The sequence below is a fragment of the Myripristis murdjan genome, chromosome 15 (genome assembly GCF_902150065.1).
Source record: "Myripristis murdjan chromosome 15, fMyrMur1.1, whole genome shotgun sequence".
Taxonomy (NCBI): domain Eukaryota; kingdom Metazoa; phylum Chordata; class Actinopteri; order Holocentriformes; family Holocentridae; genus Myripristis; species Myripristis murdjan.
The window spans coordinates 20,227,188-20,244,726 of NC_043994.1; the positions used below are offsets into that span (position 1 = coordinate 20,227,188).

General features: G+C 40.0%; 1 protein-coding gene across 6 annotated transcripts in view; it reads right to left on the reverse strand.

Moving 5' to 3' along the window:
* The window catches only part of dst (dystonin), a 118,434-nt gene that overhangs the window by 82,668 nt on the left and 18,227 nt on the right, over positions 1 to 17,539 (reverse strand). For all 6 annotated transcript variants that reach the window (XM_030070442.1, XM_030070441.1, XM_030070439.1 and 3 more), the window contains exons 5-8: positions 10,002 to 10,063; positions 5,256 to 5,345; positions 1,367 to 1,444; positions 49 to 141 (exon numbers count right to left, since the gene is read on the reverse strand). In XM_030070442.1, the coding sequence (XP_029926302.1) occupies positions 49 to 141; positions 1,367 to 1,444; positions 5,256 to 5,345; positions 10,002 to 10,063 (323 nt within the window). The remainder of the gene's footprint in view (positions 1 to 48; positions 142 to 1,366; positions 1,445 to 5,255; positions 5,346 to 10,001; positions 10,064 to 17,539) is intronic.

The window sequence follows — 17,539 nt, forward strand, 5'->3', positions numbered from 1 at the left end:
ACATGGCATACAGTTTGTGGATGGAAGAGATAAGACAACAACTCTGACCTGAAAGTGCAGAATTATGGTCCAGATCAATCCCAGGGTCAGCTTCGGGTTACCGTCTGTGATGTCGTCATTCCTGATATTTACAAGTTTGACCTGAGGACAAAAAAAAATCACCTGATTAATGCATTGTAAACATCACATTGCATATACATATTTTTGTTTTCAAAACACTGCATTTATTATCATTACATTTACTTGGTGCATCCACCAAGTAACAAACAAGAGAGGAATGTATTTGTTCATTGGCTGAAATGTACTGCCATCTGGAACTGAGTACTGTAAAAGCAAGAGGATTTTGGTTCAAGATTTTGGCAACAGATTTTCAGTTGCCTAATCTCTGTCCTGTCTGATTGACTGTGGTTGTGCCAATCTTGTCTTTTCTAGCTGCCATTAAATCACAGCTACCACAAGGTGGCACAATAATCATTACATTTAGCATGCTGGGCACCACTTTACAGTATTGTGTTAACTACAGCACTTGAAACTAATCAAATGCTGCAAATTCTACAACTACTGTCTTATCTACAACAGATAAGAGTGTAATTAGAGTCCACTGATTGAATTTCCTGAATAGAGAGCAGGGTCAAAACACAGTCTACTTATTTTTGTATCAACGCATTCCTTCATTCATTCTTCCCATGTCAGCCTAATAATCTTCAACATTTGTGATCAATAAGTCAGCTCCAGGAGAAGATTTAAGGATGCTGACACTGGAGGGGCTTTTTGCATTTTATGAATATGGAGGAGATGCGAATGTGTCTCATATGTCATTAAACAACGGAATAATTGATGTGTGCCCATCTATGAATCCTTTGTCTCAAGCCTTGGGTGGCTTACGTCACATCTGGCTACAGCTCAGCCAGGCTGTGCTCCTCATCACATCCCAACTGGAGTGGGGGAGGGGAAAGGAGGGCAATCAAAGCTCTGTGAAGCCCCACCGTTGAGATTTGTAGTGAGCACGCCTTATCAGCGGCTATTAACCATTTATGTGCTAATGACCAGGTTACTTTCTGGAAGAAAGAAAGAAAATGCTCTCTGTCGAGTCGGTGTGCACGGCATATGTGAATAGTTAAGAGCCACAGTAAGCAAATGTGCCGTTATTACTGAGGGGTGTTATCACAAAAATACATGGGGGCGGGGCTTGTTTGATTAAACTATGGGTCTCAGGTCTGTTTTGTTTCTTCGCTTACATTTTTTTTTGCATGAATGAGTAATTGTGTGAGCGAACATCCTCCATATGTTCAATTTTGGCACCAGGTTACCTCTTTTTAACCCAGGAGTCTCAAGAGTCTGAGAGCATACCTGTCATGGTTCTTACCTGCCGCCTCTTTAAATAATCCAGTGCTATTTGTACATTCTGGAGCCTGTGGAAGCGCATCCGCCCTCTCTCCCGGGGCTGTGGGCATAAAAGGGAAAGAACACTGTGTAATCAGGTTGTTTTCTGTATGAGGGGACAGACACTGATGGCATGATTAGTAGTATGAGGATACACGACATGCTGCCAGGTTCTTACCCACTATTCTGCTGATGTAAAAAGATAAAAGCAAAGAGGCACAGAGAAAACTCGGCCCCAAATCAAGAGCAGCCAGTGCTACAGTGCAAATTCGACAATATACCATTTCAGAACATTTTTCACCATTTCACACTGTAGAAATCTCTAATGAAAATATTAAGACAAATCCTTTCACTCTGCTATAAAACTCATTCCAACATGTACATACTAACAAAGGGGCACATAAATTCATTCATATCTTCCAGTTAGCTGTGATGTAAACAGTGATCTTGAATTTCAAACACGATGCCAGAGTGCCGTTTAGGCAAGCATGTAGCCAACCCCCTGTGGCAAGTGCACGTGGACAGTGAGGGACCACAGCGTGAGGTAATGAGATGGAAAATGCATTACAAGCCAGGACCCAGCAGTAGCTAAAGAGTTGCACTGCAGAAACTCTTGCATTAAGCCATAATTCTCATCTGACCCTGAGAAGACGCTGAGAAATCACGTTCATCTCAGCAGCATGGCAACAACATTCATTAAACCTGACTCCTACTGCTCTCATTCAATGCATCTTGGTGATGTTCAACAGAAAACCCAAAAGTAGCAGATGAAAAATGTCCTGATGTTCACTTAGCTTCAGAGTGGTTCGACTTCATGGATCAATGATGCGCAAAGCTATTGAAATGGATGCTAAGACCCAAGCTGTATGGATTAATTTTCAAGAATCACAAGCAGTTACGATTTTATTTTCTTTTTATTGCTCTTATTTCAATGCACCTGCAACTACAATATGCCAGATCATCTTTAAATTCGGATTTAATTATTATCAGTATTTTTATTTCTTATATTTCAATGCATCTGCAAGTACAATATGCCAGTTCATCTTGAAATTAGGTGTCGTCTTATGCTTTTTTTAACCGCATGCTCAAAAAGTACATTTCAGTAAAAGCCTGCCTGGGTCTTTGGATCATATGCGCATTTCTTTAGCAATTTTATAGCAATTTTGGTATCATCCAGCAATTCTAAGCAAAGACTATATTTCCTGCATAACAGTGGCACTATGCAACATAGTGTTGCATAGAAAACAGCTGGCAAAAAGAAATCCATTTAACCATGTGGGACTACAACATTTTCTACAGTGACTGTTTAAGACTACAATAAGAAAATCGTATGGTGGGATTGCTGCTACAGTCCTGTTAATGACCACAGCACGCTCTACATTAGTTTGTTACAAGGGGGTGGAGGGCGAGCCACACCTACCCCCTTATCATCATCCAACGTGTCTCCATGCTGCTCAACTGCACATGCTTCAGTCGAACTCACCAACCGCAATGTCTTCAGAAAATCGCGCTCCCTTGGCTTACCACAGAAAAGGTAAACACACGGGGAAGAAAAGGTAGACATGGACACACAGTGGCCATAACAAAGGAGGACAGACAGTGAACAGAAATACGTCAAAAAAAGGAAAACAGAAAAGGAGGAAAGTAGGGGGGGAGACAGGATGTGAACAAAAAAAAAAAAATAGACAACTGCATTGAGGATGAAGGTTAGCCTCACCGGGATGGGGCTAGCTGCAGGGGCTCCTCACAAGTTGGAGGAATACATGGAGTTCAAAAATACAGTACAGCACATCACAGCCTAATGACATTATGACAGTCTACCAAGGCTAAACTCACATCAACATCCTTTTAAATCCCTTACTTCAGCCCCAGGAACTGGGATAACTGCTAACAGCCCTCTGAATATCACACAGCACTTCAGCAGCCACTGTCCTCTAGCCCAGTTCTGCTACATATGGCACTTATAACTACTAATAAGACTGATTCAGAGTCTCCATATGCCTCCATGAATTAAGTCAAACTGGTCTCCTCTTAGTAATTTTAACATGTACCCCATCATAATAAGACCACATTACCAGACATTAAAAATACAGAGTGCTGTTTTGACTGTAATTTGTAGAAGTAAAAGGTCATTTTCACTAATCTGGCAATTTTTATGATATTTTGCCAACTGCACATGGAAGCTACAAGCAAATAGGTTCCTGCTAAGGGCATTTTACTGTTAACATGGGGAGTGACTATAAATACATGTATTACCCTGTAAAAATAAGCCTTAAATTAATATGATGTACCAGTGCAATCAATTTTTACCAAATGGCCTCCTACACGTTTCTGCTAATGAAAGTAAATGGCTGTTCCTACGCTATTACCACACAAATGACCATTCCTTTTCGGTGCTTTTTGCTGTTTTCAATAGCTGTTTTAACATCCTTTGTGCTGTGGTGGCTATCTACAAGTATAATGCAACTAGGAGAATTTTAGAGTTGGGTCACTTATTACCACAAAAGGTATCTGGATCTTCCAACTTGATGGCAAACACACAAACAAGGCTACAAAAAATGCTTAAAGTCTTAATCATGTAGCATTTTGTATAACTTTGCATAACTGGAAAAAAGTCAACCGCTCTAATTGCTCTAGGTTTTCTTTGACTGTGGGAATGTTCTTTTACAAAACAGGTATTTCTGTCAATCTGATCACTCCACCTGTACTTACAAATCAACATAACAGCTATTCTCAAAGAAAACATCCCTGGTTATCATGAATATTACTCATCTGCTGATAAATATGTTGGAGCACCACGCCACTATGTGATGGATGCATGTGATGCTTCTCATTCGAGAGTCTGGAGTTCAAACGGCATGAATTTTATGGGCAGCTTTTTTCGAGCAGCTGCTCCTGTGACAGTAGTACTCAAAACAATTTCTGCAAAGGTGACGGGTGGGTTTCTAGGCCAGCAACTGGACTGTCCTTGCTTCTAGAAACTGAAATGCTGGCACTGCTACTGGGAAAGCTGATGATAAGCTACAGAGGTGCTACACATACATTTCATGACACTACTCTGAATAAATAAATAAATCACCCTTCTGTTCCCTCTTCCAAAGCTAACCCTATGCCAGTTAGTGAGTTAAATTAGCTGGTTAGCAGGTTAACCATTGTTACAGTTTGACACATAGCTGGCAGGAGACTCCAATGAATAACCAAGGACCTAACTTGTTAGTTTTCCTTGATATGTTCCGATTTTGTTGATTAAATAATAAACTAAAACCTTTTCCTGGTAACCACTATCACAATATTGCACTCATGTCTGTCGGCACATCTGAGAACCCGACCTCAACTTGGCACAAGCGCTTCATTCCTGACTGGATCACTGTGATGGCAATAATAATACTAAAGTATACCCTCCCATGTAATTACTGCTTAAATCTACCAGCACAGCAAAACACAGCACATCAAAGTGATGAGTAAATAATTTATAATTTATTTTTGATATTCCAGATATGGAACAGGGAAAAGAAACCAAAAAATTATAGGTTTGTTATATTGGAAAGTTGAATGCAATTAACAAAAAGACTATCAATAAATGAATAAATAAATACAGGTCTGATTTTCCATTTTACTTCTAGGTTTTGCAAAATCACAGCAAATACATGAATAGTTTCCACACTTTATTCCCTGGTATTTTAAAAAAAATGTGGAGTCACTTGTATAATGTCGATTATCATGATGGAGATTTACTCAGATTCCAACAAACAACAACAAAATCGACACCATTTGTCTTTCATGATACTAAATTGGTTTTGGGTTCTTTTCCCTTCAAGTAAAACTGACCATGAAGATAATTTAGGCCTAAAAACATATCGCAGTAAACTCACCAGTGTGTCTCCAGACAAAACCTCCAGCAGTGAGATCAAGTTATGTCCATCTCGTAAATCTTCATACAGGTCATTTATATGTTTCCGTACCTATGGACATGAGGGAGAATACAAAATGTAAGTCAGCAGAAAAATCAGATTACTATAACACTATACAGTGAGTTTGAGCTTTGAGTTTTATTAAAAGCTCTTTTAGCCAATGGCTACTTTTCCAAAAATTAAAAATGGAAACATCAAGAAAGTAAAAATTACAATACATATTTACAATGAAATAAATGCACTCATATGTTACACTTATGACACAGCAAAAACAGACAAGAAAACAAAAAGACAAAGAAAAAAATCCATTCCCTTCTGATAACTGGGCACAAACTAAACTAGACAGCCAGTGGTAGCACGTGGTATTGGCACATGTGATCAAAAACAATGTGTGTAACTAATATGTGCAGATTTTAGGGGAATGTTTAATGCAACCACAATTGGCCAAGGAGCAAAAAATAAAATCTTTCCAAGTACAGTTATGTGGCTAATAAATTCAATTTCATCAATTGACCCTAATCATTCTTGTGCACAAGTCACCTCATTTCTCTAAGCCTCACTACAACTGCACCATTGTCTTTGACGTCCCTTCCTTGTGTCACTACAGACGAGCCAGCACACCTGTAAATATTCTTGCTCAGATGACTGACTGTGTGTTTCAGTTTCAGTTTTAGCTCAGCCTGCTTCAATGAAACTGAACACCTTAGCCCTGTTAGCTGTGATAACATGCTTACAAGAACACAGTGAACACATAGCTGCAACTTGTAGATGCATATTACTCCATCTAGATAGGTTGATGGGGTTTGTGAGAAATGAGCTAGAGACAATTTAAAGGGTGAATGAAGCCAGACTAATACTGGATTTTTATGAGAAATACAAATTAGGAACATAAATACTTCCATTAACAATTTATTGGTCAATGTGTTTCACACGTTTAAATACAGAATCCTCAAATTTAGTAATCACAAAATAAACATATGTACTGAAGGCTTGATATTTTACCGTTGAACAATAAACGTCTTAACACAATCTGCACCACCATCTGCTCAGCTGCTACACTATTCTCTGCCAATTCATGTGCTATCAAATATTGTAAACAATGGAGTCAGCTGGACAAATAAATGGTGAATTATTTAATTATCTCAAGTCATTTTTATTGTCATATATACTTGTTGCGTATCAGTCAACACATACATCAGTATTAATATATCTATGATGAGCCAATACCCATGGATAATACAGACCAGTCAATATATCAAGTACAGGTGAGTAAGAGAGTGTGTTGTGTTAATCAGAATATACCCCTCAAATAACACTCTGAGGGATCAAAATTGTGAATTTAAGGTGCATGGTTTTCATTTTGGTTTTGACAGCTCCCTCTCTACATTAACAAAGACTCAGGCATAAATCACTGTGAGCTGTAGTGGGCATCAGTGGTAGGTGTTGCTGCGCGAGAGGCCTGGACCAGACCCACTTCAGATGTGAAGCATCTGTTGAATATCAAAGGTTAGTGAGGTCGCCCTCAGGGTCTGGTTAATGTCTGTATCTGTTTGCACTCTGAGGAAGACTATACTCCAGAACCACCTGTGTCAGTGAATAAGTGCTACCCTCCACAGAATGTCAAGTTTCGTTGGGATTTAGCTAGTAGTTGACCAGTTAATCGGTTTGCCGATTGATCGGTCAACTGATTAATCGGCCTTATCTGGCCTTCTCTGGTTTTCTTGGACCTTCTGTGGTATTTTGAGATAATCGGCATCGGCTGATGCCTGCACTCACGAGGCTGATGCTGTTATTAAGCATACTAAAATTCTATTTATTTTCCATTCATTACATAATTTAATAAGATCATAATAAAGTAATAAGGTCTACTTGAGCAAACAGAGACAAATCTGATAATAACATTAGTGTTAAATAAATGGTCCTTTAAGTTCTGCAATTTTGTGTCGCATGTATTATTATTATTAAATTGTTGTATTTTATCAGATGCAAAAAAAAAACAATGACAACAACAACAACATAATATCAGCATTATATTTTGGCTACCGGTAGCCTGGCTCTCTAAACATCGGTGTCAGTATCGGCCATTGAAAAACCCATATCAGTTGAACACTAGAAATATCATAACCAACTGGAACTGAACTCATCTGAATTGTTGCACCTTATCTGCAGCCCAGTAAGCATTTCAGCCACTTATCAACTCCAGGCTGAGGCTTTCTCCTTCCAGCAGGCCTGTTTCATCTTCCTGTCCTGAATACCACGCCTCTGAAGTCACGGTACTGCCTACTGACCCGCTTTCACACAGGCCTTTCAGCACTGTAATCCCAACCAGCAGGCACAGCTGTGGAGCCAAAATAGACCTGCACCCTTATGTTACTGGGTCAGCCGACCAGATCCCCCACTATTACTCAGCACCTCTAATCCCTAAAGGACAATGTCAGAGTACGAGACCTGCTGACCAAAGCCTAACGATCACTTATGAAGGTTTACTCTCTGCAGAGGTACTGGAGAATTTCCAATTCTGAAATTCAGCTATCCAACATATAAGAAATAAAAAAAAATCATGAATAATAGCATGTAATATTCAATCGTCTTGAATGCCAAGGTCCACTTTAAAACATTACCTCACCACTAAAAATTCAACTACAACATACAGAGGGTTGCACTTTTAATACATGGTATTGCATAAGACAAGACAATGGTGGTTATTCCAAGAAGAGTTTAATTGAAATGAGGTAAAATAAGGTGATATTTTTTGTTTTGCTTATAGGTAAAAAATGGAATTTAAAAAAATCACTATTACTTCCCTTTCTTTAATAATTTATTTGACAAGGACAGTGCACAGACTTAACCGAGGATGGCTAACTTCTATATGTAGTCCTCGGATATTTGTTTAAAAAAAAAGCCTACCTAAAATAAAAGGACCATACCAACTTTTCAGTAGTTTGGCAAGCTGGTCACCTTGCCCAATAAATTAAAACAGGATTGGCGCCAAATCATCTCTGTGCCTCAGGAAGCCAGCGCTGATGTCATATTTAACTGGTGTGGAGTAGGGTGACCACATGTCCCCATTTTCTGGGAGAGTCCCTGGATTTGACACTTCGTCACTGGTTGGGGCTGTCCTTGGAAATTTGGCCAGACTGCCGCTCTCCAGACGACACTGATATTACGAGGGAAGGTCTTGTGATTTGTAATGTTTATCTCAGCTCCACAGTACATACCATGTTTGCAAATGCAGACATATCACTTCAGAAGCTGGTGTTAAAGGAACTGTAATGTTTGCCGTCATAATCCACTACAATGAAGGGGGGAGTGTGTGACAGGTGGGATGTCGTGGGGGAAACATGTTTCACATGTTTTCTATTGTGAAATACACTGTTAGAAGAAATGGATGGCAGATCCTTAATTTACAGTGCACTTCAAACAAGTTATGGAGGTTAGTTGGGTATCAGCCTTTAGTTGCTCTAATTCTGAGCCTGGGATTTTCCTGCCATCTGTCAGTTCTGATATGTGCCAGTCTCAGACATCCGCACAGGCTGACTGTAACCGGACTCCAAATCACACGTCTCCACAAGCGAAAAGCTGGGCAGCTAGCAAGGTACAGCTCTGTATCTGCTGCCCCAGTCAGCTGAGCAGTGTTGGAGGAGAGGGTGCGTCTTACACCTTTAGCTGTGCCAACTCGTAAACCCTGATTAGATTTGAGTCCACTGCATCATTAATGTGATTTGCAAACCTGAATAAAGCATTTCAATTTGCAGGACTTAGGAGGGATCTCTGAATTTTAGGCTAACATATATGCTTTTACACAGGACATGAGAAGTGTTGTTGCATAATTCATACCCTCTCAGTAATGAGAGGGTATGAATTTACAGGCCATGGACTAAAAACCAACACCAGCTCTGGATTGCTTAAAGGTCTATCTTCTTACTTTGGATACTGCCAGTTCCTTACCTAGTATACTGCAAGCTAAAGCATTCACCAGACACAGCTCTCTGCCAGAGACGCAGATATGATTTGGTGCCAATTCTAAACTCCCAAAAAGTCAGCGTAGTCCTTTAGGCTGATTCACTAAAAAACACATTTTTGTGACATGCTTAATCCTGTAATGTTACGTCACTGGATTACATGTTTACATGTTACATAACAGAAGGCAGTGTGTTTTTATTGACAAACCTCTTTATTAGCCGACCACTTGATGCCTGAAACACCTGAAGAAATGCGTCACTGCTACATATCGATTGCAAACGGTGATTCATTTGCACAGAGACAAATGATGGAAGACATGCAGGTACTTGTCGATCTGGCAAGTCGCTCAGACAGATGAAACACTGCAGTAATGACTCAAATTCCTGACTCAACAAAAGACAGCCTGGCATGGTGTTCCTGTACAAGTCATGTTGAACACCCTCTAATAATATCTGGGATTGCGTGCATGTTAGGACCCAACATGAACACTGCTAATTGTTATCATTGCCAACACCACTCTAGCAGGTTGTTTATTTTAGAGGAAAACTGTTCACTGCATGGATCTAAGTATTAAGATTAAAATTCAATCAATGTTTTAGGCTTCCTCTTTGCAATATAGTAATATGCTTACTATGTAAAGACATCTTTACAAAAATAAAGCATATGATTTTATTCTACATTGCATATGATAACAGAACAGACAAACACAGACAAAAAAAACAAGCAGCATGCATTAGTTCTTACCTTCAGCAGATGCTGGTTTATCCATTTTGTAAATGTCTTTTTCTGCACTCTGTCTCTTTCATCTGAGGAAAAAAAAGAGAGAGAAATAAAAAAAACATTTCTGGTAAGGTTATTGCAAATTATAGAGCCATCACCATAGAGGTGTTTGGGCAAAACAGATCTCCTTTGAAGAAAGTTTCCAGCAGACAAATATTTCAGCACTGCATGGGCTAATTATGCCATGCATTAAACTGTACTTTGTTGAAAGGTAACTGAGAACAGATGTAAATGCAGAGTGCTTCATTCACACTCTGTCATGTTTAACCAAAAAAGTGGGACAAATACAATACTCTGAAGGAACAGGCTGGTGTCCCTGGCTGATGGTTCAAAGTTAACTTGATTTACTTTGTGCCCAAGAGTTTGTTTTCTGAACAAACATGGCACTCACATTTACTTGTTATAGGGCGTGGATCCCACAGCTCAATGCACATAACCTGTCTTACAGTGCTTTCCATTCATTATTATAGTCTAAAATGTGGCTTCCTTTTAGACACAGTGCCACCTTCCCAGACAACGGAATATTTCATGTTATTTTTAGATTTACAGCTTCCGTGAACGTCATGTAAAAGAAAGTGCACAGATTAATGCCCCAAATCTTGGTGACTGAAAAGAGGGATGTAATTTCCCCAGAGAGAGTTGGCATCGTTCTGCACTGCATGCTGCTGACCACATTATTTTTTGTTTCTCATGTCCATGGCAACCAGACTGCCGGCTTCCCAACAGCCAATGACGTGCGAGTCTTGGATATGAATGGATACAGTTATGCAGCAAACTCCATCATACTGAACAACATTCATTACAATGAAAAGTTTCTGCAAATATCAAGTAAAATAACAATGCTTTAGTTATGCATCCACGTAGCTATTGTTTGCATTTCTGCCTTTTTGTCTTAAGAGTTTCTCTATTTCTCCTGTGAGACTTCCCCTGCAAAGCACAGCAAGATTCAGGCCAGTAACCTCTGCCATGCCTCATTCTAATGCCTGAGGGTTTGCCTAAGAGAAAGCCATCTGAGCTGTCATCACTGGACACCAAAATATGCATATGCACTATTGATCACATTTAGAAACAAACAAAAAAAACTACATCTGTGTACTATACCATGTACAACATTTCCATGGACTTTGAAACCACAACACAAGTAACACAGATAACCTCTTTCCTTTAGTAATCCTCAATGCAGATTACAAAATAGGATGTGAAATTCTCACAGTATCCTTGCAAGCACAGACCTGACTCATCTGGCCTGGAAAATGCCAAGAGGAATACTGACCCATGCAGCACATCAGAGATACAAGCTGAGCTCTTTGCTCCTCCCCGGTCCTAAGCAGGTGCCACATCCTCCCTACGAGCTCCTGAGGGCAGTCGAGAGGTTGAGAGTGTACATCCCGGTCCAGACACAGGGATGACATGTTGACTAGCTCTCACAGTTACAGAAGAAGCAGCGACTGACTCCCTCTTCTCGTCTGCCTGCCTGCCCGCCTCTAGGGCAGCAGTGACTCCCACTCTCATCAAGCATCCAGGACGAGTTCTGTCAGGTTTTCCGTGGCTATTCAGGATTTTGAGTTTCCACGCTCTTCTGAGTTTATTTAGTGCCATTGCTCGAAGCCACGGAAAGAAAAATAAAAGCTTCTCTAGAAAAAGGGAGCAGGGTTCCTTGTTAGCATACTTTTCAGGATGGCTTGAACTGACTCAGGGGTATAGGCCTGTTTATCTAAGCAACCACAACTGAAGATGTGCATGAGCACACTGTTTAACCACAGTATCAGAAACATCAACAAAAATTTGATCACATACATGTTGAGCAATACAGACATGTTCAACCATGAAATGTTCAAAGTTGCGAAAGTGTTCAATCATCTTCTTTGTTGTGCAGCTGCCAGCCTGCAACAATATTCACCCAGGCAGAAAAAATGGAAACATACCCTATGATAATACTACTACTATATAATAATACTTTGCTCATTCAAACAAGACCTGTCATGATACAAGGGGAAAAATGCCAATTAAGGCAAGTACTCTTCTCATGCAAGTTCAGAGTCGTGTGGCTTTCATTTAAATATAACATCAGGTTTTTCTGCATCTTTCTAATTAAAGCCAAAGTGTGTGGTATTTCAACAAGGCTGATATTAGTATATAAGCTGGACTTCATCACCACGAACTTAAACTACAGCAACATCCATCTACCAACATCCATCTTCCAACAGAGTGACACATGGCTTCTGAGAAAACTAGTCACAGCTTCATAAGGCACAAAGTGTAACATAAAATGTAAACTCAAATCTCAGTGGGACCAATGACACTACTTGTTTTATAAATGGTCTTAAATGCTCTTTAAGGATATCATATAAAAAAAAAAAAACAAGGGTGTTCATTCCTGTATAGATTACTGCATCATCATAAAACCTGGAACAAAGACATTTTGAGTCTAACAGAGGCACCCATGGGCCTCGTCATCGTAGTCTCTGCAGATCCCACCATTTAGTTCATCTAAAAATAGTGAGTGTGTAAAAGCTGCAGAGACTTGAAAACTGGGTTGGTCTGGAAATGATTGTGTGTGTGACAGTGAACACCTCTAGATTGAGACTTGACAGACGGCCAACAAAAGACAGCAACACGTAAGAATGACGGTTTGCAGCGGCTTTGACTGAAACACGTAAATGTGAACGCAGTGTGGTGGCAGACATTTCCTGGCAGTGCTGCTGTGTCATTTTCTTAACGTCTTAACGTCATCGCCACAGCTGAATCACAGAGAGGCGGTGAAGCAGTGCTAGGGCAGCCTGCAATAGGCTATCATTTGGTTTATAATGCCCATATCTAGGGCTCTTTACTGCATAATACATAAACCTCTCTTGAGAAAGTCATTAATATAGATTGGCTGGGGAGAGTGTTCCCGGAAACTCTCCAGCTCAAAGCAAAGGACAAGCTGCATCATCACCCAGTGCCGTTGGACATGCTCAGCAACTGGCTACTGTACTGCAATTACTGTACAGAATAAAGTTAATCAGAGCTGATCCATCCAGCAAAGGGATCAGGTGTCATTTTTGCACTGAAACTGCAACTTCATTAATGCTAGAAGCATAAACAGAAACAACTAAGGAGAGCTCCACCTGAATACACACTGAAAATGTGACATTTCTCTACCTAACTAAGGAGGTGAGCTTAATAGTATGGTGCCCTCTTGAGGACCTTGCAAGGATTAACAATCAGCATTTTGATTTGATCTCTATCCATAACACATTCCAACTCATTCCAACACTGAATTGATCAATTGCTAACACAAATGTATCTCAGCTCAGCAATACAGTAGCCAAAAGCTATATACAGTCTTAATATTAAATCAGTAGTCAAGATCAGAGGCTTATAAATAAATAAGTGGCATTCGTTCACCGTTGCACAGAAATAAAAACAGCCCTGCTTCTCTGTCAGTGACATCAGATTAAATATGACCCTCAGCTGATACATATCTTGCTGCACAGCTTTATCATCCCTATCAGCATCGCTCCACTTCTTACATCCAATTACATCCAATAAATCCAGCAATATATGGTTGGACTTTCACACCCTTTACTCACTTCGCCTCATATGTGGTCCTCTTCAAAACACCTGATGTTGGCAGGGCACTGATTGATCATTTATCCAGACATAAAAAGAAATGCATATGACTATGTGGTGTTGTTATACAGCACTATCATTGACGTGCCAGGTGTCATGTCAAGATAACTGAAAACTTTAATAAGACCAATACCTTTTTCCCACTGTTCAGATATGTTCAAGGATAAATAAATACATTTCCCATTGAAAAGTGTTGAAGGCTGTTGAAAAGTGATGATACAATGAATAGAAATCCCATTTAGTTTCGATGACAAGCCAAATAAATGCTCCTAAAAAGCTATTCCTATCACTGAACAGCAAATTTAGTACAAATCTAAAAACTTCTAGCCAAACATAAACCTCCTCAACACTGAGATCTGGCTTTAAAAAAATAAAAAAATAAATAAACCTGACCATTACAACCAATAAATGACAAACGAGTGTGGATTTACCAATCAATTTTCAATTCACTTTAACAACCTTGAAGAGAGAATCCATTATCATACATTCTTATAATTTTGGACATTTTGAATAAGTGAAAAAGTCTCTAAAACTAGATGCAAAGAGATAAAAAAAAAAAAAAAAAAAAACTCTTGTTACTAAAAAGAAAATCCTGGAGTTGCATCATCAAAAGTGAATGTGAAACAAACTGTATCAGGCTCTATGACAGTACCAGTAATTATTAACACAAACATTGCAGTGCTATGATGACAAAATTATGATCAGTTCAATGCAAAATCGTGCTTGAACAAATGACTCCCCAAAGTCAGTTTCATTTCTAACAGAGCAACTCCACTCCAAACCCAAGTTCTCTGACTTCTTGGTTTGAGGATGATAATTGCTCAAATTCTATCTGTCAAGTTTTTTCTCACTTTAAAATCATGCAGTTAGATGATGTAAACATTCATCAGAAAGTACAAACATTATAGCTTAGGCATGACTTAATATCTGTTAACCAACAGCTCTTGACCTTTGAACTCATCGGGCTGATGTTTATAGAATCACATGCAAAACCTGACTGGAATATCTGGAAGTTTGCCTCACTGTTCTACCCAATAACTAACAACATCAGTGACACCAAAACCATCTCTGTGCCTCTGGCAGACAGCTCTGTCCAGTGTGCATACTAATGCTTCAGCATGATGTTTTCATAATGCAGTCAGCAAATCTGTGTGAGCCATTTTGGTAATGCAAAGCTGGTATTCTAGGGCCTGTAGATGCTGTAAACAAAACCTCTTCTTTTATTGTTAATGAAAACTACAGCCCAAAATTTAGCTTTGTGGTTTTAAATTAAACAAGTTAGACCGAAGAGTCATCTTCTCCTACTGAAGGAAGTTTCAAAGCTGCTGCTGTGTTTTGTTTTGTTTTGTTTTGTTTTGTTTTGTTTTTTGCCTTTTTTTTTTTTTTTTACCAATAAGATGAACTACCCGCCCTGCCTTAGGGCAGCTACAATTCCTCATTTACTCATTTGTATCATAATGCTAGTCATGTTTACTTAGCATAATGTATCACATGCTGGATAAAGTAACCAGTGCAGCGAGGTTGTTGTAGTCCTTTAATGTTTAAAACCTGGAGCACTGCCTAGCACCACCTAGGGCAACCAATTTGGCCATAAAACATGTATTGAAGTGTATATTTACTCTGTGATAAGCAGTTAAATTGGTGGTAATTAAGGGCTGCAGTGTTATACTGAGCATGCAGGCATACTTGTGGGCACTGCCTTTTCCCAAAACGACAGCAAACAACATTATAAATCATTATTCACAGCACTGCAGTATAGCATGTGGCCAGTGCATTTTTCTACCCTTTGAGGCTAGACTGGTCAAGAGTCCAGCACAGTATTAAAACAGACGGCCAGAGAGCTTCTGAGACACTTATTTGTAGACCTCAGTGAAGCACATGTGCATGGCTATAAATAGCTACAACCCTAAACCATGCTGTCCCTGCAACTGCAGGCTACATAATATCTGTGCTACCTTCATTTCCTCTCATACAGCAAAGATAGGATGGAAATGCTAATGCCAGAGTTGGAGTTTTGTTTGTTTGTTTGTTTTATTTGTGGTAAAGGCTCAAGGTCTGTCTCATGGTCTGCCTCTATGGTTAAATCGCGTCTTATCCATTCTAAGAGAAGCAGCTTGCAATAGGTTTCACTGAACGCTTCCCTTGGCTGTATTTATTTATTAAAAAACTCAAAAATGCCCAGTTTGTACATTGGTTCTGCTCCTGAGTAAATGGCAGGTTGTGGACTTCTAACGGCACAGGTTCCCAGCTCAGTTGGAGAGCCTCCAGTGGCAGGACAGGCCGCAGCACTTCACACTGGTCTCTCACTTACTTTCACAGACTGATTTGAACAGAAACATAAATTAATGTCACAGATCGGTTTCGCTACATCTGCTGCCAATGGCCAATGCCAATGACACCCTTTGGCATCTCGCAACGTCAGGGCGCCTAAAATATCCTCACATTCAGAGCAGAGTAAAAGTCAAAAAGTCTTTGCAATCAAAATCCAGACTGAGTAATCCTGTTGCTGTCACATGGGAGGGAAATCAAAACAAGTATGAGGACTGAACTGAAAAGCCCACGAGCTTCTGGCCTGTCACAAGGACACGCTAAACATTCTTGCTAAACGGGTCTCCTCTAACATCTCTAAGCCACTGTGTCATAACCAACTCAGTAGGCAAAGGCATGTGTCCTTCAGTTTTGCTGCTAGTGCAGGCCCAGACGTTGACAGGCAATAGGAGAGTCTTTGAAAAACACTTTTGCCTTGAATGAAGTCAATATATTACATGCTTTTTTGCACAATTTTGGTTGATTGCACCTAATTCTGGCATAAGTAGAAGCCTCCTCCTCACTGGGGGCTTTTGCGGTGAGGAGGGTGCAATTTTTGATACAACCGAAGCCCACTAGAGTGATGAATCAGCACAAAATGGCTACCTTCTAGCCTTTTCTTTTTAATGGGCATGCTGTCACCATGAGTAATCTGGAGGAGTGGTAAACAGAAAGACAAGCGAGGCAAACAGGAAGAGACATTGGAGGGTGCATTTCTGTCATGCCTTGTAAGTGAGAATACTACAGTCACAGTCTTCTCCTAAGGGCAGGGCAGTCTCTCAAATATGTGGCCGGGACAGCACAGTGGTTGAAAGAGGCTTCAAAGCGGCTTTTCCAGTCAGTCTATACTGTTGTCTCTGGCTTAAAAAGCGAGTCCAACGCAAAATGCAAAATAGACTGCGGTGTCTCGACATCTCTACCATGATTTTGTCTATGCTGACTGAGTGCTACTGAGTGGATATGAGCTACTGCCGCCGCACACAATATTCATCATTCTCATTCTGCCAGCAGTATTTTCCTCGGCTTCACACTAAGCTGCAGTGTCACACTGGGCAGCAATTGTGGCTTAAGCAATGTCACACAAAGAAATGAATTATGTAATTGGATTAAGGGGAACTGGAAAGGGAAATCCGGCCTGATTTTACACTGGGAAGTGAAATCACATGGTCACTACTTAATTATTAGTATTTTTTATTTCATATTTGTTTGTTTTTACAGTGTATATATTTAAGGTTATTGAGTTCAAATACTGAGTTACGACTTGTGGGGTAATTCTCAATGCCCCATGCTATAAGTTGGAATATTGTTGGACCCTTGATGAAAAGCATGAAAGATGAAGGTGAAACTGGCAAAGTGCCTCGAGGCAGGAGTTATCATCACATAGCCACTCCACAAAGTCAAGGAGAGGAAAGGAGGGAGCGTTAATGACAGCTAATGGGCACACACAGGCACACAAACAGACTCCCACACTGCAGCAGTGGCCTCCATGTGTGCATTCAACAGCTGAAATTGCCATGCTGAGGTGAGAGTATTTCTGCATGTGAAGAGATTTCTTCCCACAACACTCTCAGCTTATAGAT